Consider the following 25,225-nt stretch of genomic DNA (forward strand, 5'->3'; position numbering starts at 1 on the left):
GTAGGTATTTTCAATATTTTCCCTAAAAAAAAATCATACTCTGATGTAAATCATATACAATGGCCTTCACAGTCACTAAATTTCAATGCAACTGAATTTTGTTCAATAATCCTCTGCATGTCGACCAGCAAAGCCTCACATTAAGGAGTATTTTTTGGAAGAAAAGTACTATGTCATGGGTTTTCCTTTAATTTGTCACCTCTCTGTACATGAGGTTTCCAAAACCTTATTCTAATTTTCACCTGTACAACACATTTATAATTCAGCCATTTTTGTGTAAAAATAGTTAAAAGTGTGAGAATAAATACACAAAACAGGAACTAAAACCCCTGAATGTTTTGATTTCTTCATAAAAACCGTGATTTGAGAAACTTCATCAGCCCGTACTGGATGTGTTTCAGGTCTGAAACTGGTGGGAGCAGGTTTATTCTGCCTTCTGTTCCTCACAAGGTGCTCAGGGGCCCTGGCTGATCAGTGAATGACTCATCCAGCCGGTACATCGTGTTCAGTTCGTATGAGTCCAGCGCCTTCCAGTGGCTGCGCGGACGCCTGCACCGAGCGCAGGGACCGGAGCCGAGTTCACCGGCACGACCAAGTCCAAATGTTTTTTAGCGACTTTCCCAAAACCAACCGTGCGTAAAAATGGGCCGACTGGAAGCGCTGCGAGTGTCCCGCGACACTGTAAATAAAGAGAAATGAAGTGTCACGTCCTGTGCGCACATGAATACGCTCTTCTCCGGGCTGCTGCGGGCTCCCCCTCCTCTGTCTCTGGATCTTTGAAGCCCGGAGTTGACGGGAGGTAATCCCCACCATGTGAGTGGGCGGTGCGGGTACCGGAGGCGTGTTGTGTTCTTTTTTTTTTTTTTCCATTATTCAAATGTTGTTGCCTACCTATAAAAAGAGCGCCTGTGTGCGTCAGATAGTTTTCTCCAATGGCTAAAGGTGACTAAATACTAGTTGCCTCTCTCGCCGGCTCAGTCTCGTCCTATCGGCAGGAGGGAAGAGATGATGGACGACACCGGCGGAGTCCAAATGGCGAGGGCGCTGAAGCACGCAGCCCTGAGCCTGATGCTGCTGCCCCGGTTCCTGCTGGCCGCCGTCATGCTGTGGCTCCTGGATTTCTTGTGCATTCGGAAAAAAGTGCTGCTGAAAATGGGAGAGAGGCAGGACGGCTCGGACGACCCGCCGGTGTGCGTCTCCGACTCCAACAAGATGTTCACCTTGGAGTCGCTCCGGGCCGTGTGGTACGGCCAGAAACTGGACTTTCTCAAATCCGCGCACCTTGGCCACGCTGCGCCCAACACCGAGGTGGTTCTGGTCCAGGAGCGCAGGCAGGTCCGGATCCTGGACCGTATGAAAGGGAAGAGACCGCTCATTCTGAACTTTGGCAGCTGCTCCTGACCGCCATTCATGACGCGTCTGGCGGCGTTTCAGCGCGTCGTGAGTCAGTACGCGGACATTGCGGACTTTTTAGTTGTATATATCGAGGAGGCGCATCCGTCGGACGGCTGGGTGAGCTCGGACGCTCCGTTCCAGATCCCCAAGCACCGCTGCTTGGAGGACAGACTGAGAGCCGCTCAGCTGATGCTCAGCGAGGTGCCGGGCGGCAACGTGGTGGTGGATAATATGGACAACTCGTCCAACGCCGCGTACGGAGCCTACTTTGAGAGACTTTACATCGTGAGGGATGAGAGGGTGGTGTACCAGGGGGGCCGGGGCCCGGAGGGGTACCGGATCTCTGAGCTCAGAAACTGGCTGGAGCAATACAGGAACGATCTGGTGAATTCCCAAACAGCGGTGCTCCATGTGTAGTTGATGCTGAACTGCCTGCTGCTGCTCATTCTGCTTAAGTGTCTAACCCACAGTGCAAAATATTCCGATGCTGCTATCAGATGTTCACACATGGGCACATTCTGTTTGTTTGATTTTTTTCCTTTGATATTCAGGACTCCTTTTGAAAGTCATGTTGAAGCCTCAAGGCTGTTACATTGTGCTTGTCTTGACCTTAATTGATCGCTCACAGCGATTCCCTTCATTTATTTCTCCCCCCTTTATTTTTTTTTGTATGGAAAAGTCTTGAATCAGTTGAAGCTGGATTCAAGTGGTGATCACTATTTTTCTACAATACCAGTGTGCGTGTTTGTGAGTGTGTGTGTGGATCAGTGGACGTGTGTGTGTGCGTTCCGGCTGATATCTCTCTCCGGTGTCTCCGTGAAGTTCGGTTTTTAAACGGCGCAACCAGAGAACCGACACTGATGTTCCTGACACCGGCGGCGGGTCCATGTTAGCAGGATGCCTTCCTCTCATGATCGATTGCCAAAACGATGTAATGTTGGAAACAATGTAATTGAACAAATGTTTTTAATGAATAAAATGTACGATCACACCTCGATAGCCTTCTTTTGACTCTTAAAAAAAATACAAACACCTTAAAGTTCTTCCTTTTGGTCATCCTGTGCGTAATTTCCTCATTTTTATGCTGTTTTCCCCCCTTCAGAAATGTTCTTTATCGACAACAAAGAGGCACAATCACAGATGTTAAAATCTCAGCTGTGTGATGACGTCATAGCTGCTTCTCGTACAGGATGTTTCCTGATTGATTGATTATTCACAGCTGCAATAGATCCCCACGAGTCCTTATCATTGTGTTTTTTGCTCATTTTCTGCTTTAAATTCAACATTAATCTAATGATCCACTGCATGATCTGCCCAAGTGGCCGATCTGTGAACCACAGTCATTCAATCTGGTTAAAAAAAAGACAGTTTTTGTGTGTGTTTGGGGGGGTGGGGTGGGGGGGGGTGTTGGTGATGGTGGTGGGGGGAGAAGTCAGGTTATTTTTAGGCTGCAGCTCCACAGAAGAAGGTCTATTCATTCAATCACAACTGATTATGAAATTGTTCTATGATGATGGAACGAAAAGGACAGAAAATTTCACAGAGGCTTGATGATATATAGGAATAGAAATTACCCTCCTCACCAGTTCAGATATTTATGGCTGCAGTTAATGGCTATTTTCATCCTTGTTTCATCTGTTGCTATTTCTATGGATTAATCGATTAACTGTCCGGTTCACAAAATGATAAAGTGATGATCAGTGTTTTCCAAAGCCCAAATGTATTCAGTTTGATTTCACAGGAGGAAAGAAACCAGAAAATACTTCCATTTAAGAAGCCAAAATCAGATTTCAACTTTTTTCTTCTCTTAAACCACTGACAGCTCATTGATTAATCTTTAATGTCTTCTTGTCTTACAGTTTTCTTGCTCTTTATATCTACTTCATCTTTTTTGTACTTAATGAACTGTATTTTCTTCTCACCTAATTTCTGACATGATGCCTCTGGTACATTAATTATAATGATGATTTTGTAGGTGAATACAATCATAAAATGTTTATATAAATCCATCACAGAACTCTGAAATGTACAGAATAAACTGTTCAGTGTATTAGAAATGATCATTTATATATTTTCCAGGGCTGCAATTGGAAGTTACCCTCAGTATTGATTAACCTGATTAGTTGTTTGGTCTATAAAATGTCAGAAAATGGTGGAAAATGTCATCCAGTTTTTCTCAAAGGTCAAGATGACAAATGTTTCCTCCACAACACAAAAATTATTCAGTTTACTATCATAGAGGAAGAAAAAAAACACAGAATATTCACATGGAAGAAGTCAAAATCAAAGTATTTATAGCTTTTTCCTTAGTTTGTTCATTATTAAATCAATAGTTGACAACTAATGAATTACTTGATTAATTGTTGCAGCTCCAAGTTGAGGATTACAGAAGTTTTGGTCAGATTTACTCCAGTTTCATTGCAACCAACAATCAGAGGAGGAAACAGTCCAGGAAATTTGTCTGAACCAGTGTTTGGCCAAGAATCTCTGATAATGTGGGGAGTTTACAGATCCAGTCCTAAACCTACTGCACTGCTCACAGACTAGGTTGGTACCACTGTCATGTTGGTCGCTAACATTAGCCACATATAATAACCAAACCATTTGAATGCATCTCCCCCAACAATTTAGCTGCTTCTGTTTCTTCCTCAATGAAAAGTATTATTTTGGTAGCAGCAGGTTGTTGCACCACAGTCTCCTTTCTGTTTCCATCTGTTTCCCCAAGAGGTCAAATGAGTCGGTGTTCTGCTCCCTGACAGCTACATCTGGCGCAATAACTCAAATAACATCCTGAATGCGCGCTGCACTGCTATATCCAACTCTTGCCATGTGTGCGTCACTGAGATTAAAGTAGAATATCTCTGTAGTTTCTCCAAATGATGCTGCCATTATCATACTTCATATGATGATGCTGCTGCCACCACGTTTCACATCATGATGCTGCCACCACCATGCTCTGCATGATGATGCTGCCAACACTATACTTCACAACGTGATACTTCCACCTCCATGCTTCACATCATGATGCTGCCACCAATATACTTCACAACATGATACTTCCACCTCCATGCTTCACATCATGATGCTGCTTCCACCGTGCTTCACATCATGATGCTGCCACCTCCATGCTTCACATCATGATGCTGCCACCAATATACTTCACAACATGATACTTCCACCTCCATGCTTCACATCATGATGCTGCCACCAATATACTTCACAACATGATACTTCCACCTCCATGTTTCACATCATGATGCTGCCACCTCCATGCTCTACATGATGATGCTGCCAACACTATACTTCACAACATGATACTTCCACCACCATGCTTCACATCATGATGCTGCCACCACCTTGCTTCACATCATGATGCTGCCACCACTATGCTTCACATCATGATGCTGCCATCACTATGCTTCACATCATTATGCTGCCACCACTATACTTCACATCATGATACTTCCACCGCCATGCTTTAAAGTGAGCATGTGTTTGCGATGATGTGCAGTGTCTGATGTCCGGCAAATATTAGGTCTATTCTGATGGTCAAAAAGCTCAATTTTGGTCTCATCTGTCCAAACTATCTTTATCCAGTTTACTTCAGAATCTTCCACATGCCTTCTACTGTAGTGCAAATTTAGTATGACCTTTTTTTCAAAAGTGACTTTCTCTTTCCCATAAAACGTTAACTGGTAAAGAACAGGCCACAGTTGTAGGAACAGTCTCTTCCATCTCAGCCACTGAAGCTTCTAACTTCTTCGGAGGAGTCATAGGTGTCTTAGTGTCCTACCTCACTTGCCTCTTTTTTGCACAGTCACTTATTTTTTGAGGACGGCTTGCTCTAGATTTATGCATATTTCTTCAATTTCTTAATGGTTGATTTAACTGGACTCCAAGGGATGTTCAGTGACTTGAAAATTTTCTCACATTATCCACTGACATATGCTTTTCAACAACCTTTTCATTGAGTTCCTTGGAGTGTTCTTTTGTCTTCATGCTGTAGTTGTAGCCAGCAATGCTGATTCACCAGTGAATGGACCTTTCAGATACAGGTGTCTCTACACTACAGTCGCTGAGACACATTCACTGCACTCGATAATCTCTGTTGCACTAACTGTGTGACACCTAGCACCAAATGGCTGTATCTGTATTTACTGGAGATACTTTCAGTTTCAGGTTTACCACCGGATTGCTTAATAACGGGCATTTCGAATAATTCTCTTTAAAGGGGATGAATAGTTGCGCACTCACTTGCTTTTCTATTTATGTTTTGAATTAGTTAATATAACTTTGTCAAAATCTGATTTCACTTCTACATGAAACTGACCATGATTCAGTGTTGAAAAGCAATAAACAGAAAACCTCCATGGGGGGATGAATGCTTTTTATGGACACTGTATATTGCAGACAAACAATACATCACAATGCCTGTTTTTTTTTTCCAGTGTCCCCGAGAACAAACTGTTCTATATTGTCACCATGTCATCAGAAAGAACACTGTTTGATCCTATGTGTTCCTGTATCTTTACCATAGATAGCTCTGGCATTTTCTACATCAATGAATTAATATCTGTTGAGAGTTGAGCTGATTCGGTGGTGTGATGCAGCATCTTTAATCTGGCTATCTTTCTCGCTTTCTCATTATTTCTAGAACGTCTCTCATTATCACTTGCTCATACACGCACTGCTACATATAATTAGGATTCGAGCGCAATGTAAATACTGTAGATCACAAGTGGCCTTCCGTGTGCTTATAATGTATTCAGCTTCCTTCACGCCTCAGTTGATTCTCATTATATCACAACATGCGTGTACCGTACAGATGTCCTGAGGCATTAATGTAGCGTGCTGCGAGAGGTGAAGTGAGTGCAGGGGAACTGACATGCATCTCTGCAATGCTTCCGTGCCTCTTTAAACTTCCCTTTTCCAAACAAGTTACAGCTGCTCGGGTGAAAACAGAGATAAAGTGGGAAAAGAAGGTCAGTCAATCAGCAGTATTGGATGAAAGAGCTTTTTGAAAATTACAATACTGACCTGAGACTGACCAATAACAGTCTGAGAAATGGGCTATCACTGCCAAACATCGAACTTCAGAAAGCTACCATCTTGGCTGGCCATTTTAATCTATTTTATTCTGCATTAGAAATACTCCACTATTTTGTTTTATGAATTTACTATCAGTGTCACAAGTGAGAAAAATGCCACATGATTAGAGTAAACTTGCAGATAAGTGACCCATTTGACAACAGTGTGTCTTGAGGAGATTAGATGTGTCTTATCTGGCAGACTGACCAATGAGAAAACACTGCTCTGTCATGTATGAGCTGGCGGACAGGTAATGTAGGCTGCATCAGATGGAGGGCTCAGACGCTGACAGCACACCTCAGAGTTTGATCAGATTATGCCACCGCCTGCGTCAGACGGCACGGTCTTCTTGCGGAATCTTATTTCCATGGAACCTAAGTGATGCAGTGACAGTCAGATGAGGGTCTGGTATGCAGCGATCTACAGAGTGCCGATAATACCGAGCATTAAGGCGCTTTCGTGTGGGTGTCAAAATTAAAACATAAAGGGTGCTGATCAATCCCTGTTAGTGTAACAGGCTTAGCTGTGGTCAAAGCTGATTCCCCTTGTCACGTGTCACAGGTCTATGAGTTCATTTGCAATCACTGGAGGGGCAAAATTATTGATGTAGATGTGCTAAAAACACGCTGGATGTAAGAACATTGGAATGTACAACCTTACGCAATGTCACATAAATCTCAAATAGTTAAAATTGCCTGACATCTAGGTTGAATAGTAAAGTATTTGCTCTTGTGTAAAACTGAAAACTAACATTCTGCATTTACTATATTAAAAATAAAGGGCTCACAGTTGCTGGAAAACAAATTTTCTTCCAAGTCTCAGTACTCTTGCAGACGGCATTGTGTTGTCCTCCAGGATTTCTTTCCAACTTTGCTGGATTCATTTCAGGTTCTACCTTTACAAGCCTTCCTAGGCCTGCTGCCAAGAAGCATCCACACATCATGATGCTGCCACCACCGTGCTTCACATCAAGATGCTGCTGCCACCTGATGCAGTCTTCAAGAGAACTGTGACTTGGGGGAAGATTTACTTTCAGCGAGACCCAAAGCATACAGTCAAAGCTACAGATAAAAGGTTTAAAGAAAACAAGATGAATGTTCAGGAGTGGCAGAGTCACAATCCAGACTTCAATCCTACTGAGAATTTGTAGCTGGACTTGAAAAAGGTTGTTGACTCATGATTACTGTGTAGTCTGACAGAGTTTGAGCAGTTTTGCAAAAAAAGATAGTAAGTAAGTAAGTGAAATTGCGTAAGACGTTCCTATGAGCCAATGGTGCTTCGACTACTGACAGGGGGTAAGTGCTTATGCAATCGTGTATTTTACAATTTATATTTTTAGTTAGTTGATATTACTTTTCACTTTGACACGAAGGTGTATTTTTTGTAAATTCTTGTCAAAAAAAAAGCCAAATCATTTTCTAATTATAAATTTTCTTGACTATTTGTTTTAGATTGTTCATAAGACAAAATACAATTCAACTTCATACAATTGTTGAGACGTCATGCAATTTAAAGTCATTGACATTTAGGTGATTTTGTACAGATGTATTCACTTCTGAATGAAATGTGCACAAGAGGAGATTGGATTTTTTTTTTCATGCACTAGGTTATCTATAGTGCCACAAAGTGTGACTGACATGTGTCTGCTTCTTGCAGTCTGTGGTCTTTGCCACCCTGCATCTCACAAATATCATCCTGCCTGAAGCTACATGAACTTCTGACCTCTCATCTTTACTACTGTCTTCACTTGTACAGACACAAAAACACACATTTCACTGTAGAAAAGCAGTCAAATTGCTTGTACATGTATTGATTTTTTTGTTTCTTTAGTGGCTTAACACTGTGCAGACATTTTGCCAATTAGCTGCTTTTGATGCATTTTTTAAAAGTTTTCCACCTGAGTAGCTCAACCGTCTCTGTGCATTTCATTTTGCAGCAGCAGTGTCAATTTCTTCCAATAAATTCTACTACTCAACCTTTATTCAAATATTAATCAGGTTTTTAAAATGTAGCACATTTCTTGTCACTCATTTTTTAAATTATATCTTCCTATAGGCCAAACAGTTGTGAAATAAAATCAATATTGACTCTGTAGTGGATAGCGTGAAGGCCTAACAGTGCAAAATATGTATCTCTGTAATCGTCAACTCGTGTAACAGTCATGCAGCCATCAAAGTTTTTCTTTTGTTTTTTGTTTTTTCCGAACATAACATGAAACAACTGGAATTGGTAAAAAAATGTAATTACAGTTGTTTGCAGGAATAATACAGCCATGCATTTCTAGGAAGCTGTTGCTGTTTCTTTAGTTTATTGTCCATATTTATCTCCCAGACAAAGTGGCACCAAGTACAAGTGGTGAAAACATCTTTGTTTAGACTTCTTTGAAATGTGATTCGATTTAGAGCAGTCGCTTTCTTTGTCATCTTGGTCCAAACATAAAAGATGTTTCATGTTCCTGGTTAAATAAAGTTATTAACGACTAAATAACAAAGAAAACAGTCTCGACTCATAATCCCAGTTGTAGCATATTGGGAAATTCCAAGAAGGGGTGACTTGGAACTCGGAAATATCAATTATAAGAGGAGATAGGATCTTCTGGTCACGCATCTGTTCATCTAAATAAGCTGTCTGACTGCAGCATCCTCTTGCATCATCTACTTCAACTCTTGGGGTGTTTTTATAAAAGTACGCTTCAATCTGCACTAATCTGTATTTTTATAGAGACATTGGATCAAATGATATTTTGAAAGGAAAGAATTAAAATCCACCACAATTTCCCAGCCTTGGTTCATTTTAACTTCTTTAGTCAGCTTCATTTTTAAGCTACAGCAGTTTTTGGAGAAAAAAAACTCAACAGGTAGCAGATAAACTTGTTAGGTGGCAGAAAAACCCCAATCAGAGATAATGGGTATCACTTTCTTACCTTGTTAACCAGGTTTTCTTTATCAGTTCTGATGCGTCGTTTCTCACATAATGATCCGATGGCGTGCTGTCAGTTTGTTGTAATGAAGAGCTGTGAAGAATACAGAAATGCCGTAAGGCAAAAAGCTCTGTTAGTGAGGAAACTGCAAGAGAGGAAAGCTGCTAATAAATCATACAGGGTAAGTATGTAGTTAAGTACCTCTGACTCTCAGTGCAGCCACTTATTTATATCATGAAAGCTGCACATTAGAGCTCTGAAATTTTAAACTGCATTCATTTTAAAATGATGTTTAACAAGTGGCTTTAGGTCTAACAGTGTCCCGTAATAAGGAAAAGTAGAAAGCAGTTAAACTGTTGGCCAAATCAAAGTGAAACTAATGGTATTGATGGGCAGGTTCTGTGCTCAGTGGTGTGACAAACAGGTTTGCAGATAGAATGTAGTCCTTTAGCTAGGAATTTGTTTATCACTGCAAAAAATAATGCAAGCTGTTTTAGGGCAGCCCAAACAACAAGAAGAACTTCTCTCAGAAAAAACGTCCCTATTTCAGGGCAGTTTCTTCTAAATGGCCCTAAAAGCTGCTACGTAAAGCCTGATGGACTTTTTAAACTTAGGGGTAGACAAGCAGTTCCTATAAACATTCATACCATCAGAAAAAAAATTGGTGAAAAGTTCGCACTTTATACAGCTGATTTAAACCTTAAACTCTGAACAGAATCTCATCCAGGGCAGGTTAGCATCTCAGCATTAGTCACCAACCAAGTAAAAAGAGAGACGACTTCAACATTTAGCATTAAAAACTGTGAATTTAGGTTCAACATACTTTGTTAACCAATTAATCTGGATTCATAGTGCATCAGTAATGTCAATTAAAATGCCGTTAGATGCTGGAAGGGCAACAGTTGTCTGATTATACTCTCTTGCAGATGCATCCATGAATGCATAGTTGTTGCTGTTGTTACTGCATTGGAAGGCTGCATTGCATACTTGCACAGTTGGTTGCATCTATGTTTTCTGTGCATGCACATTATTGCCAAGCATTCACACTACAGGGGTCCTCAGCTTATGATGTCCTCAACCTAGAGCGTTTTGTCGTTCCGTCGGAACTGTTTACGTGGAACTAGTTGGCGAGCGGAGTGGACGAATATGTCATCACACAGCGCTATAAGACGACTGTGTTTACATTCTCCAGTTGTACGCCACCTTGGGTTGTGCTACATTTGCTAACTTTTTGCCCTTCATTATGGCTCCCAAGTTTAAGTCAGCCTCATCTGATGGCAGTGCTTTGAAGAAAAGGAAAGCCATCTCCATGGAAGAGAAATTAGATATAATAAAACGTTCAAAACAGGGCGAACTGATCGATATCATGATGTACGTAATGGCTTTGTTTACATTTTTGCCAGAGTTCCGACTTACAGCAAAAATCGACTTACGTTGATCCATAGGAACGGAACTCCGACATAAGTTGAAGACCCCCTGTGTTGCCATTGTAGCCTAGTTGCAGCACTGACATCAGCTGAAGCTACAGATAGTGCAAAGATTCCTTTGCACTACCTGTGCAAAGACTTCGTAGGAATCTCAGGTGCAAAGGAGTCCCCACGGATGGGACTTACATTGACGAAATTTACATCACGTATACCTGCTTGTACTCGTACTTACATTGATTAATCTATTATATCACAGAAATAAAAAATAAAATAAAAAAACAGCAGGGGTGTACGCTTTTGATCATTGTTTTATACTGTAGATAAAATACTTCCATATTTATTGTTGGACTTTTTTTAAGTTTAAACTAATTTGAGACCACAAGATTGCAATGAAAAACCTGCATCTTCTTGCCCTGAAGCGGTGGCTTTTTACACTTGTCAAAAATATTCCCATGTCCATCTGGTATGTTGAGTTCATGAAACATAATTATCATCATGCTATTTGAGGTGAGGTATTGCTTGGCAGAACATTCAGTGCCTTGTTGGACTGTTATCTCTTCATCTAGACAATCCCATGACTTTTAGATTCAGCTGTGAGCACTTGAAGTCGTATTATTCAGAAAACAAGGTCTGCAACCATGGGAGAGTGCGGCCATGAAGAGGAGATAAGAAAGAACGATATTCTCTGACACATTACAGTATAACAGCCCTGACCTCAGCAAACCCTCTGGATAACCTTTATCACATGAGCTTTTGATTTAGTGTGCCACAACTTTTGGCTGCTGGTCAGGAACAGGTTCACCATTTTTTCCCCAGTCATGTAGCAGCTTCTATAGATGTAAGACTGAAGCAGGACAATACACCTTCACTGAGAAATACAATATTTTAACAGAATCAAACCTGATCCTTGTGAAGCAGGAATATAAGTTACAAAGAGTGAAGTCTCATATAGCATATAAGTACAGACTACCAATGTGTAGAAAGGTTCTTTTTAGCAGGAGCTTTGTTCCCACAGCTATATGAGCTTTAAATTAGCAGCTCCACCTATGGTTTGTAGTGTCAATCCACTTCTTTGTGTCTGTTCTGACCCCTGATATTAAATATCCATGTAAAACCTGTCGACCTCTGTAGAAGCCTGTATATATTACTTGTGTTATGCACGCACCCACAGCAGAGAAGCAATTTATTCTATCTATCTATAGTTCTGCAGACAATATAACATGTGGAAACAGCATATACTAATAATAAGCAGAATGGACTAGACGATAACACAGGGGGATTTGAGTCACTTTCATAAACTATGCACACAGCATAAGCAATAAGAACAATACTGAAAGAATCATAGGAGCGGTGAGGAGTCATTTCCAGCTGGGAGGTGACCAGAGATGAAGGTTCATATCATCCAAAAGGTTACACTAGCATCCAACAGTTTGCATTTCTTGACTGAATGTCAAAATGTATTGATACGTTTCTTAATTTTAAGTCAGCCTTTCTTTAAATTAAAGATACCATATCATATACACTACCGGTCACATTTTTTAGAACGCCCCAATTTTTTTCAGTTTTTTGTTGAAATTCAAGTAGTTCAAATCCAATGAATAGCTTGAAACACTACAAAGGTGAACTACTTAGAGGTTTAAAAAAAAGGTAAGGTCACCCAAAACTTAAATATAATGTACATTTCAGCATTACAGCAATGGAGGTTGATCAAGCATTGAAAGTTGGTGCTACCAAATCCTACATGTGTTCCAACTTTTCCTGATTACTTCCAACCCCCTCTGTTTGCCTTTTATTGGATAGGTGTAGTGAGAGACAGACAGAAAACGAGGGAGAAGAGTCGGGGGGAAGACTTGCAGCAAAGGGCCACTAGCGGGACTCAAACCCGGGACGCTGCGTTGTGGACCAGCCCCTGTACATGGGTCACCCGCTTAACCCGTTGAGCTATATGGGCACCCATGTTTTGTCTTTTTAAGGGTTTAATAATCTGATAAAGTGTTTTGCATTTTTAAAAATGTTTAACATTCTTCTTGTTTAATTGTATTTTTTAAATGTTTAATGATGGAAAATACTTTATCTGTAATTTCTAATATTTGTATTTTAAAAATTTTGTTTAATTTCATAATGACATGTATTGTATGTTGTTGAATTATCTCATTCCATATTTTGTCTGTTTAATATAATTTAATGTAATTTAATGTTTAACTCTATTAAACAGACAAAATATGGAATGAGATAATTCAACAACATACAATACATGTCATTATGAAATTAAACAAAATTTTTAAAATACAAATATTAGAAATTACAGATAAAGTATTTTCCATCATTAAACATTTAAAAAATACAATTAAACAAGAAGAATGTTAAACATTTTTAAAAATGCAAAACACTTTATCAGATTATTAAACCCTTAAAAAGACAAAACATTTAATTAAAAAATTAAATGTTTAATTAGAAAATTACATCTTAAAGACAATAAAACTTCAAATAGGAATTAAACAGAAAATACAATGAAGCATTTAAAAAGAAAACTAAACATTAAAAGGTGGTATATGTACATATAATTTAATTGTATTTAATGTTTAACTCTATTAAACAGACAAAATATTGAATTAGATAATTCAACAACATACAAGTCATTATGAAATTAAACAAAATTTTTTAAAATACAAATATTAAAAATTACAGATAAAATATTTTCCATAATTAAACATTTAAAAAATAAAATTAAACAAGAATATTAAACATTTTAAAAAATGCAAAACATTTAATTAGATTATTAAAGCTTTAAAAAGACAAAACATTTAATAAAAAAATTAAATGTTTAATTAGAAATTACATCTTAAATTTCTTAAATCTTTTTAATAATAAAATTTTTTTTAAGTTTTATTGTATTAATTTTTTTTGTTTGATTTAATTGCTTTTTGTTATGTAGTTTATTTCTTTAATCTTCTTTTTCCGTCAAGATTTTAACCCCAACCTTAAAAATGAAATAAACCCTTAAATCACAATGAAAATATTTCTGTTGTCACAATCATGAGTTAGTCAATTATTCAGTTTATCAATTCAACTTTATTTGTTTAGCACCTTTTACGCAGATGACAAAACTAAACAAGCAAAGAGAAAAAACTATGCTAAAACTATGATTAAAACTCAAAAACATAAAAAAAAACAAAACAAAAAAAAAAACAAAAAAAAACATTTAACACAGTAATAAAATATGTTGTGTCCAGGGGATGGAGGGAGTTTATTGAAGCCTTCTTGGGCTCACATGGTAAATCATTTAAAACATAAACTTGATATTCAGTCTAAGGAAACTGCAGAGCGACAGAAGAACCAACAATATCTCCTGTTTTCTCCTTTAATGAGTCGACTCTTCTTGTGCTTTCAGACCAAAGAACTACAGACTCTTCACAACCTGCTCAAACTCTTGGTACAGGACCTCACCACACGGGTCAAGAAGGTTTCCTTCTCATTTCTACTCTGAAGCTCACCTTCTCCTGCTCAAACTGCTGATAAATGTTTCTGCTGCTCTAAAGTCTGGTCTCCAGAACTTCCTAAAAACTCTCAAAGTCTCTTCTGCTGCAGGTTGCTTTGTAGAACTGTTGCAGAAAACCTCACTAAACCACATGGAGGGGCCTCAAGATAGTCGTCCAAATGAAACCATACAAAAACCAAACTAGCACAACCCAAACGCTAAAGTCTCCTGCAGCCTACCAGAGAAGCTCTGAGAACAGAGAATCAGGACAGGAACTCTTACCTTCTGGACAACCAACGCTGGTTCACAAACAAGAATACAGAATGTGTCTGACCAAAAACCTCTAAAGACTCACTACAGCCAAGATAAAGACACAACTCAGCTGGACCAAATCCACTAATCACTGCACACATTAGTACCATGTGCTAACTGTGGCTAAAGAACCACATTTACCAAGACAACTATCCAGTACAAAGCTCTAAAACACACCAAGAAAGACATTAAAGTCTACTTTACTGCTGGAAGCTGCAAGCCAACGCCTAAAGAACAAACTAAAGCAATGAAGCCAAACCCGGTTCAGTGGTGGAGAAGCAGAGGAAATGTTTGTCTGCAGCTAAATAAAGCAGGAAGACACTGAGCTGCTCAGGTGTTCCTGATAACACCAAGCTGCCACCTGGACAGCCAATAGGAACACAGCTTCCTGGAAGTCCAGAGGGCTGGCTTAGTCAAGGAAATTTAATTTAAAGTTGAAGTAGAAAGTTAAAGAAAGTTGAAAACCACCTTCTGATACCTGAAATCTCTGAGTTTTCACATAAAGAACACCTGAACATGTCAAACTGGTTTCATAGTAGAACCATCATTGTAAAAACGTCATAGTATGGTGTGTTGCTCCAAAAACATTAGGACCCGGCTGTCAGGGGACAAACATGTAAGAAACATGAGAACAGAGAGAATCCAACCAGTAGGTCACAGTTTATCATCCCCCAGTCATCTCCTGAAGTCCATATGGTGAGAGACATCAGTATCTGGTTGTTATTTTACCAGAGGATGCTTATAATCATGCTGATGTGGTCTGTACTCTACAGTATTTTAGTGACTCAATAAATGCCTAAGTTGTTTTTTTTTTTTAAATGCTTTTTAGTTTTTAATAAACATTTAACAGCCTATATGTAATCAATAAATGGCCTTTGCCTATCTTAAGAAAAATTCACTCAGAACTCTGATATGTTAACAGCACTAAATAAATCAATAAATACATGCATACACACAAAAATAAGTTAATACATTAACTGTGTTAAGATAAGATTTAGATTTTTAAAAAAAGTTGTTCATGTTTTTGCAGAATCCAGTATTGCTCACTGGTTGGTCATTACATTTTGTTAGTTTGATTTCACTGTTTAAAATGATGCCACCTCTTTTCAGACAGAACCTGTGATAATAAAACAATACAAAATTTTTAGTTCTGTGTTAATAAAGCACTTAAAGCTTTAAGTATGGCTAAATGCTTTTTTCAAAATTAAATATATCACTCCTTAGGTGGTAGTGGCCCCAAGTTCAGTAAAGTTGGAAAGATATTCACAGATTCGGACTTCCAGCATCAATTCTGTGTCCTGTCTGGAAGAGAAGTGTTGTTGTTGTCAACATCCTGCCTGGTCTTGTAGTCCGCCAGCGCTCGGACTCCCTGCCACATCCGTCTGGTGTTTCGTGTGTCGCAGAGGTGTCCCTGGATTTCTCTGCATAGGTGCGTTTAGCAGCCTTGATCCCTTTTGAGAGCGCACCCCTGGCTGAGCGAAGAGCAGTCCTGTCTCCCACTCTGAAGGCTGCATCTTGGGCTGTCAGCAGAGGATGCACCTCTGTAGTCATCCAGGGCTTTTAGTTGCCACGTGCAGTGAAGGTCTTAATTACAGTGACATCTTCTGTACACTTTGCGATGTAGCTGGTTACCACCTCAGCATACTCCTCAACATCAGTCTGATCAACTTTGGAGGCTGCTGTCTGAAAATCTCCCAGTCAGTGTTCATAAAACAGTCCTGAAGTGGTGAGGATGCACCCTCTGACCACCCTGTAGTTTCACTGGCCTATTGCGCTTCAGTAGTGGTTTGTAAGCGGGACCAGCAAAATAGAAAGATGATCAGAGCGGCCGAGATGGAGGCTGGAGACTGCTTTGTGTGCATCAGGGAAGTTTGTATATACCAAGTCCAGCATGTTCTCTCCTCTGGTTTTAAAGTCCACAAATTGCTTGAACTTGGGAAGCTCAGTCTTTAAACTGGTGTGGTTAAAATCCCCTGCAGCCACTACAAAGCTGTCAGTGTGTTTAGTCAGAAGTTCACTGATGGCGTCAGGCGGCCCTCCGAGTGCCTCATTAGCATTAGCATTAGCACTCTGAGCTATGTAAACAGCGGCTACAATTGGCAAGTTCTCTCGGCAGGTAGGATGGCCAGCATTTCAATGAGGAACTCAGCCAACTGAGAGCAGTGTTTCGAGGCTAACGTGGCATTAACACCTCAGTCTTTGTTAATATAGATCTCCGCTGCATCCATTCGTGCCGCCATCTTGAAATCCACACCATCCTGAAATCTTTTCTTTGAGGTGCGTTAAAAAAATTCTTTACAAATTATCAAAAAAGTACAATCAGCCACAAACATATGGTACAACTTAAAGTTCTTTATGCCTTCATTAGAGATTTCTTCAATTCTTATTTCAGTGTTTTTTCAAAGAAGGAGTCTAATTAGTGACTGGTGACATTTCAGGCCTTTAATATTGATTTTTAAAGAAAAGCACAATTCAAGCTGAAACAAACTTTTACATTTTAATTAGTTTTGTATGACGGATAAATGTAAACTCGTTCCAAATGTAACCTGAAGCAAACTTTTACAAACAGGACTGATCCATAATGTAGAGGGTCCATCAATCACAGTGAGAGGAGGCTGCTAAAAAGTAATTAGAGTAAGAAGAGTAGGCAGGAAATCGTAGGAGGCCGATGATGCAGACAATAATTTAGGGATGGAAACTAGATGAATCATTCAGTTAAGTTTTTTTCTTACGGAAAAAAATGCCAGTCTGGCAGCCAGTCACTCTGCACATCACCTCAGCATGGCATCTGTATCCCGGTTGCCATGGGAATGCGGTTGCTATGAGATCAATTTATCTGGGGATCTGGCAGTTGCAGATGTCACTGGGTGCTGCTCTCAATAACAAAGCCTTGGTCAAATTACAGGCTTACCGTCATGTCTTATTCTGGGGGAGAAGATTTTAATAAAGGCAGAGAACGTCCGTCAAGTAGTGGAGACAGTATGGATACTTTACCGCTGCTAAACAGTGACCCTAATGCACTCAGTGTATCAGATGAATACTATAAGAGGCCTTCGTCTGCTCTCCATCCCGTTCCACTCCAGAGCATCGATGCTGCTGCGAGGCCTAAGCATGACACGAGTCTGCACATCTGACATGCAGAACTGTGCAGAAGTGGGAAAACCACCTACCAGCTCTCCAGGACTTAATATCTCTGAGTGGCGTATGAAAATGGATTTATTGCTCATCTGTCTTCTGTATTTATCACAAGCGTTGAAGGGGAGTGAATGTAAATCAATACGACATTCATAAAAGGAGCTCAGGGTTTAAAGTCTTTAATGTCTGAAGCTCAGCAGGTTCCTCAGAGTCCTATTAGAGTTGATAGACTCTTTATATTACGCACCTGTGAACGCAAGCCGGGCTCCTTTGTAGTGGTAAATTTGGGCGACATCCAGGTATATTTTTATCCGACTAACGATAAAACTGAGGCAGTGAGACACATCAACATCAGATTTACTGTCAATACAAATTAATTATAGATATTTGTTTCCCAATTTTTAAAAAAAATCAATCTTAGATCTGGATGTAATCATTCCTGAATTTCTTATTAACACTTAACTGATTAATTCTATCAACTGTAAAATTCGATCCATATGCACTACCAGTCAAAAGTTTGGACACAGTTTGCAATTGCAGCAGCTCTAAGTTTTTATTAACTTAAAGTTCCTTTAGACTTTAAGATTGGCACTTTGTTTGTTTGTGTCACTGGTTAGAAGCTTATGTTGACATTTTCTGACAGAATGAGCACAGAAGAGAGAGAAGAATGAGATTGAATTATTTTTTAAAAACTAGAGTAAATTCAGCTTTAAAAAAAAAAAAAAAAAACATTTGCTAAGAACAAGCTAAAAGAGGACAAATATATTAAGTACAAGACCAGTTTTCCAATAAGACAATGTACTTTATATCTAACGCACTAGTACCATATTTCTTCCATAAAATTACCAGCCATCTATGAGTGTATGTATATATTTTGCACACTGTCTTAATCCTTTACAAGACATTTGATGACCATCTGTTTGAGTCTCTTCTGCTGTGCAGGATTGTTTCATGAATGCAACAAAAATATCAGTTTCACACGCTGCCTGCTTAATTTCCTCAGGACATGGTATCAATTCATTAGGTTGCAATGCTGAGTGCGTATTTTGAACCATTTTCTGCCACAACAATGGTGTCTTTCTTTGAATGAGTGACTTGAAGGCTTCTGTTAAGAGTAGAAGATTCCATCTGAAATAGTTTATTCATAATTATTGAATGACTCCTGTTTTCAACACACACACGGTCGAGCAGATGGTCAGTGTATTATTGAAGGCTGGTACTGTTCACATTTTTATGTTGACATTGGATTTAATTATTGTCATAGCCACAGCTGAATGCTGTGGGCTGTGGCAGTGCTCTCTCCTCCTCCGGCCCTGCTTTCTCTCTCTCCTCCAGGTGTGTGCAGCACTGAGGCTGGTGGCAGGTATGTCACGTTGGTAATCAGCAGATTGTGTGCAGGTGGGAGCCAGCAGATTATTGACTCCGGCTCAACTATAAGAACCGACGCCACTCGTCGTCTGATGCTGGACTGTCCTCGACCTTACAGTTAGTGCTGCTAAGCTGAACTGACTGTGCCGCTTACCTGGTTCTGCAGGTAATCCTGTTTTCTGTATGTTTAGAAGCTGACTCTCGCCTGCTTGTGGTCACCGGGCTCTACTGGTTCCATCGTCGTCCTCCTGGCTTCTGCTCCTCTGTGGATTCTGCCCTGCTTTGGAGTCTTTCCTGTCATCTGCCTTCCCTTCCTGAAGAAGAAATGCCATCTGAGCCTGAAAGCCCTCCGTTCCTCCCAAGACGTGTTACCTTCTGCTCTGCTGCTAGACTCCAGTCTCCATGCTGTGTGTCTGGACTGGAGCATTCGCTGAAGGAGTGGATGGAGTTGAACCCCCGCCCCAGTAGAGCATCCACCTGTTTAGTCAGCTAAGTCCTTAGCCCTAGCGACACCAGACTATGAGTTTATTTACTATGGGAACTACTTATGCTTATGTTTAGCCTGGGCTTTCTGTGCCGGTTACTGTAGACCAGGTATTTGGGTTTTTGAGTTGTATTCTTGCCCTGGTGTTACCAGTATTGGGTTTACTTAGTTTCTTTTATTTTGTATTAGTTATTGCCCTCTGAGCCACTAGAGGCTGTCTGGAGCCGTTCCCTGCTGGAGTAGGTTACTTTTCTGGTTCCTGTTCTCAGTTGGGATTTGTAGTCCTGAAGTGTTCTGCGTGTAAATAAAGCATTGTAAATCGTCCCACTGTCTGCTTGTTCAATTCCCGCACCTGAGCCTCTACACAACAATTATCTCATGTAACAACAGATTGACCAAGCAGAGACGGCGTGTGAAAAGACTAAAGCAGAACCGACCGTGGAGCCAGTGTTCGTGCTGCTGCTTGTACAAACACGACCGTTTAGTCCTTTGACTAAACTCCAATCATTTATTTCTCCTCGAGTGCTCGTCTCACTTAGTTTCACTTCATTTCTGCATTAAAACAATATCAGCAGAGTCTAATTCTATAGGAAGATCACAGTGTGTGAACAGATTTAATCACCAAAGCGTTGCAACGGCTCTCGCTTTGCCGGATTTGATTTTCAGTCACTTTTATCCAGGAACTCTCAAGGGAACTCGGCATATATGCAAATGGACTCCACACCAACCCACTGCCCACAGTATCGCTCTGTTTCCATTAGACGTGCTTGTAAAATGTTTTTCTGTTTATAGATGCTTGTACTGCAATAATCAGAAACAACATTAAAATTGCAGACAGGTGGAGTGTAATGTTCAGCTGGGAAACCTCGAGTCCTGCATTCATGTGGATATTATATTGACACAGCTCCAGACTAAACACGAATACCTTCATGACACCAAGGGCCTCCTGATACAGGACAATGTGCCCTAACACTCCACAAAAACTGCGACAACACAAAGTCCAAAATTTACCAAGTTGCAGTCTTATTGGGAATCTGTGGAACAAGCCTGATTCATGGAGGTATAACCCAAAGGATCCATAGTGGCTGATTAGTGTATAATTAAAGAGGCAAATATGAGTTCCTATAATGGCTATGAGGTCCCTTGGTGTATCCTTTCCCTAATAATACAAGAAAGCATGTGCATAGTGAACATATCTAGCAAGAGGTTTTTTTCTTGTCCTTCCTTTGTAAAATGGCACTATGTAAATAAAGTTTGACATCACCCACAGATTTCCTGCAGAATTCAGTATGATGGTTTTATCCATCTCCATTTTGGTAGTGCTAAAGTCCTCCAAACTCCCGGCTAATCCAACAAGCAAAGAGTCCAAGCATGGATGGAGCTGAGATGGGCCATGGACTGTCCTGTTTCTGCACCGTCTTGCCACTCAAAGGTTCTACATGACTAAGTATGCATAGCTTTAAACCTTAATACAAATTACATGGGTGAATTATGTTCAAATTCACCTTTTATACAGTTGTTATAAAGGTGGAAATTACCTACAGAGACCAAAACTATTTTCTATACCGGACTGTAAACATGTTTATTTCTGCCGGAAAGTTCAACATTTTCACATGGAGGTCTATGTGGACTGACTCACTTTAGAGGCAGCCTTTAGTGGACAATCAAGTAAGTGCGCTTTTAGTTTTTTCCACGTTACTTTCAGTTTTTTAGTTCCAAAGGCAGGTCTTGTCGCAGACCAAATAAAAACAACGAAGACAACAAAACTCCCCGATGCCAGCAGCTTCCCAAAGCAGGTAAACACACCCTGCCACACCTCAAAAACTGCTGTCCCTGAGCAGTCATGCTTGGGAAACATGACGAAGAGCTGAAAGCACTGACTCGGCCGGCCTCCAAACTCCCCAGCTCCTGATCCCCGTCTATGGATGTTCCACCCAACAACCCTCAGGACCCAAAGGATCCAATGGCAAAATCCCAGTGCCAGAGAAAACAGGAAACCCAGAGAAGAACCAATGCTTAGATGGCTGTTGTAGTTTTTTTTGTTTGTTTTTTTTGAGGAGCTTGTACACAATTTTGAGCCGGTGGTTTTAATGTTATGGCTGATGTAAGTGAACATTGCAGATTGTGGGCAGTAAATGAGAACCTCCAAGGTCGGCAGCATACTTAAAACCATTAGAGCTTGTCCTCACTGCAACTTTTTTCTGCCACAATCTCAAAACAATCTCAGCAACACATACTAGCAGCCTATTTGTCATTTTGTTTGTGCAGAATCCCTTGTTGTCTAAGTATCTGTTCTGGTGCTATCAAGGGAAGACTGAGCTTTAATCTGCTGCTTTGTGGACAAACTTTTTTATCCTCTACTTATGCACAGAATGCTGATATGTTACGAATGCCACTTGGATTGCAGTGGCTTATTTATGCACATGAAATGATAAACAGTATGTTTGGTATGAGCCCTCTCAGGCTTGGATAATTAGTCCAACGTGGTGCACAGTCAATAAAAATGATTTGCTCCTCAAACTGCACTCTCTCCAGACTTCAGATGCACCTTGAAGTCTTGACCATAGATACATACATAACGGAGCTCCTGCAGCTCTTCTCACAAGACTCCCAAGGTTGCCTAAGGAAACATGTTTTCGTAAGTGTTCTCCGAGTCCACAAAACATGTGCAGACAAGGACAGCAAACAACCGTGACCCATGAATTAACTGGAGGGGTTAGAAAAGTGGCAGAGGCAGCAGCTAGGACGGAACACATATCCTTCTTCTGAGGGCCGGCATCCAGCAGATTATCCATACAGCAAAAAAATCAATAAAGACAGATTCTTCTGTGTTTGTATGAGACACTCCAGAGACTGAGTTTCCCTAAATCAGCTTGACATCACTTGGCTAGAAAGCACATCGAGACTCCGGCACCTTTCAATTAGATGCAGCCCAAGAGGCTTCCATCATGTGTGGCTCCGTGACAGTCATGGAAAAAAATCGCAATTAAGTTGCAGAATACTCTCAGTATAATCACGTTAGAGTTTGCGTGCTTGTTCATATTCATGACGTGTATGTTTTACGAACAGGAATCCCTAGAAGTCGATGTTTACATCCAGTACTAATGTATGGAGCTCATGTGAATAACAAGGCCGACAAATGGGCTTGAAATTGGAAATTGGATTGGTTTAAAGTCTAGAAAGGGGATTTTTTCTAGGGTTAGATGAGTTGGAATCCCTAACTTGTGCAAATCATCTTAATCCTGATACCTACACAATTAGCGCAAAACACCAACTGCATACAAATCGATCCATGCACATGCTGGGAAAATCATTCACCAGCCTCTCAGACCTCAGTTTCAGCATCCACATTAAGACAATCACAAATTCAGCCAACTACCACCTTAAGAATATATCAAGGATTAAAGGACGAATGTCTCAGCAGGATTTAGAAATTTATCTTCAGCAGACTAGACTAGTGTAACTGTGTCTTTACAGGAACCCCTCAAAAGTCCATCAGACTACTGCAGCTCATACAGAATGCTGCTGCTGCTGCTGCTGCTGGAGTCCTAACAAGGATCAAAAAAGTGTCTCACATCACTCCAGTTCTTAGATCTTTACACTGGCTTCCTGTCTGCCAGAGAATAGATTTTAAAATCCTGCTGATGGTTTATAAAGCACTGAATGATTTAGGCCCTAAATACATAGCTGATCTGCTGTCACTTTATGAACCATCTCGACCTCTGAGGTCATCAGGTCCTGGTCTGCTTTCACTCCCTAGAGTTAGAACTAAACTTGGTGAAGCAGCGTTTACTTATTATGCTCCACATATCTGGGAGCTGTAGGTCTGCTCCAGCTCTCACTTCCTTTAAATCAAAGCTCAAGACTTTTCTGTTTGCCACTGCTTTTCTACTATAGATTATTTTAACTTGTTTTAAATGCAAATTGTAATTTTATTTTTTAATATATTTCTAATCTTCCTTTTCTTTTCTACGTTTTATTATAGTTGTCATTTTAATTGTGCTCTTTTAACGTAAAGCACACTGAGTTCCCCTGGTGTACAAAATGTGCTACACAAATAAAGCCGCCTTGCCTTGCCTCTCATCCGAACATCCCCTTCTGCAGAAAGGTTGCCTCCATCACTCTCTGCATATCGCTCAGCCGAGTGGAAAAAGAGCAAAAGAGTGTGAAAGGCCTCTCAGCCTGTCAGTTTCTCTCCCTCCCTCGTCCTTCTTGCTTGTCTTATTTCCAAACACAAGCCAGTCAGCCAGCCAGTCTTACGGCAGCGGCTCGACTCTCAGCGTTTTCTGTCCCTTGTGTCCCTCAGTTGTGCTCTGACCTTGTGTGCCGAGAGCAGCGAGGCTTCCAGACGGTCAGGTGAGGCTGCCGTCTCCACGCTGCTCTGGTTCATCTGCCCCACATACAGTCAGACGGTTACCTGCGTCTCTTGTACAGACTGAGCCCTCATGTGTCTGCGTGGCTTCGGCAGACAATGGGGTTGTCCCCAGGTGGCCCAGATACCAGGAGATAATAAAGGTTTTGTGTGTGTATGTTCCAGACGGTCGCAGAGGAAAACCATCCTGGTGCGACTCTGCTGTGGCCAGACTGACAGGCAGCAGGATTACTGCTGGAGAGGTTACCACAGCTTTAGCTCCCACGTGCACGCACATGCACGTGGAGAGCACCCACACACACACATACACAATAATGTTTTTGAAAAGTGGACTAACAACACTCTGCGGCTTATTTAATCTTAAATGCTTCTGATCGGGCAGATTTTTGGTGAGGTCTTCACCCTGATTTTGGTCCTTATCTGAAGCGACATATGGATGATTGATTCATTTGCAGACTAACAAGCTTGTGAGTGCGAGGTTAAACCAGGATCTTGGTAATAATAAAGCGAAATGTACACATACACGATGAGGCAATAACCAGTGTACTCTCCAGGAACATACATCAGTCCGGAGTCCACAGGCAAATAAACACATATGCCGTTAACCTTTTGAACCCCAAAACAAACCAGTATGTTTAACAGGCAAGTCGTCTTCAAAAAACACCCAAAGCACACAGTTTATGAGAGCCAGGAACTGTGAAAAACACAAAGAATCAGCAGATTTTCAACTTTCCAATCTGAAATGTGCCCCTCAATTAGAAAAAAAACAGCCAAAACTAAGCCTAAAATTGTGATATTTAATCAAAATCGTGTTGCATTTAAGGATTCACCAAAATCTAACTGTGTGCTCTAAAGACATTCTGTAAAAATCTAAAAATTTGACACTCCAAAGCACATCCATGAACCCATGAGTGATTCTGCTGGAACCAACAGTCACTTAGCAAAAATTCATAGACTTTTCAGCTGAACTGCAGGCTGTGTTTTCACATTATAGATAATGGATGAGTATCAAAGCAAATTTATAATGTAAGCAGTAAAGTATCTGTTGCATACAGAGCCACCATTTTTTCCAATATTGGTAACACCTGTGGAAACTTGATGATTCCTGATTGTATTAGATTTTTTTGTAAAATGAATAATCAAAGAAATTTCAAGCCTTTGGTTTTCTGTTTTTTTATGATCTATGGCATTACAGTCATATCATACTCTCATACTGCACAGAAGACATTTTTGAGTCTAGCCTTGT

The 25,225-nt window shown here is 40.3% G+C and overlaps 1 protein-coding gene across 1 annotated transcript; it reads left to right on the top strand.

Annotated features, from left to right (window-relative positions):
* The first annotated feature begins 896 nt into the window (after positions 1-896).
* LOC111573799 (thyroxine 5-deiodinase-like) lies at positions 897-2,386 on the top strand. Its single transcript, XM_023278122.3, has one exon. It carries the CDS (start codon positions 1,006-1,008, stop codon positions 1,810-1,812), a length of 807 nt encoding a protein of 268 aa, XP_023133890.1. The 5' UTR covers positions 897-1,005; the 3' UTR covers positions 1,813-2,386.
* Positions 2,387-25,225: the final 22,839 nt, after the last annotated feature.

The sequence above is a fragment of the Amphiprion ocellaris genome, chromosome 12 (genome assembly GCF_022539595.1).
Source record: "Amphiprion ocellaris isolate individual 3 ecotype Okinawa chromosome 12, ASM2253959v1, whole genome shotgun sequence".
In the NCBI taxonomy this organism is placed as follows: Eukaryota; Metazoa; Chordata; class Actinopteri; family Pomacentridae; genus Amphiprion; species Amphiprion ocellaris.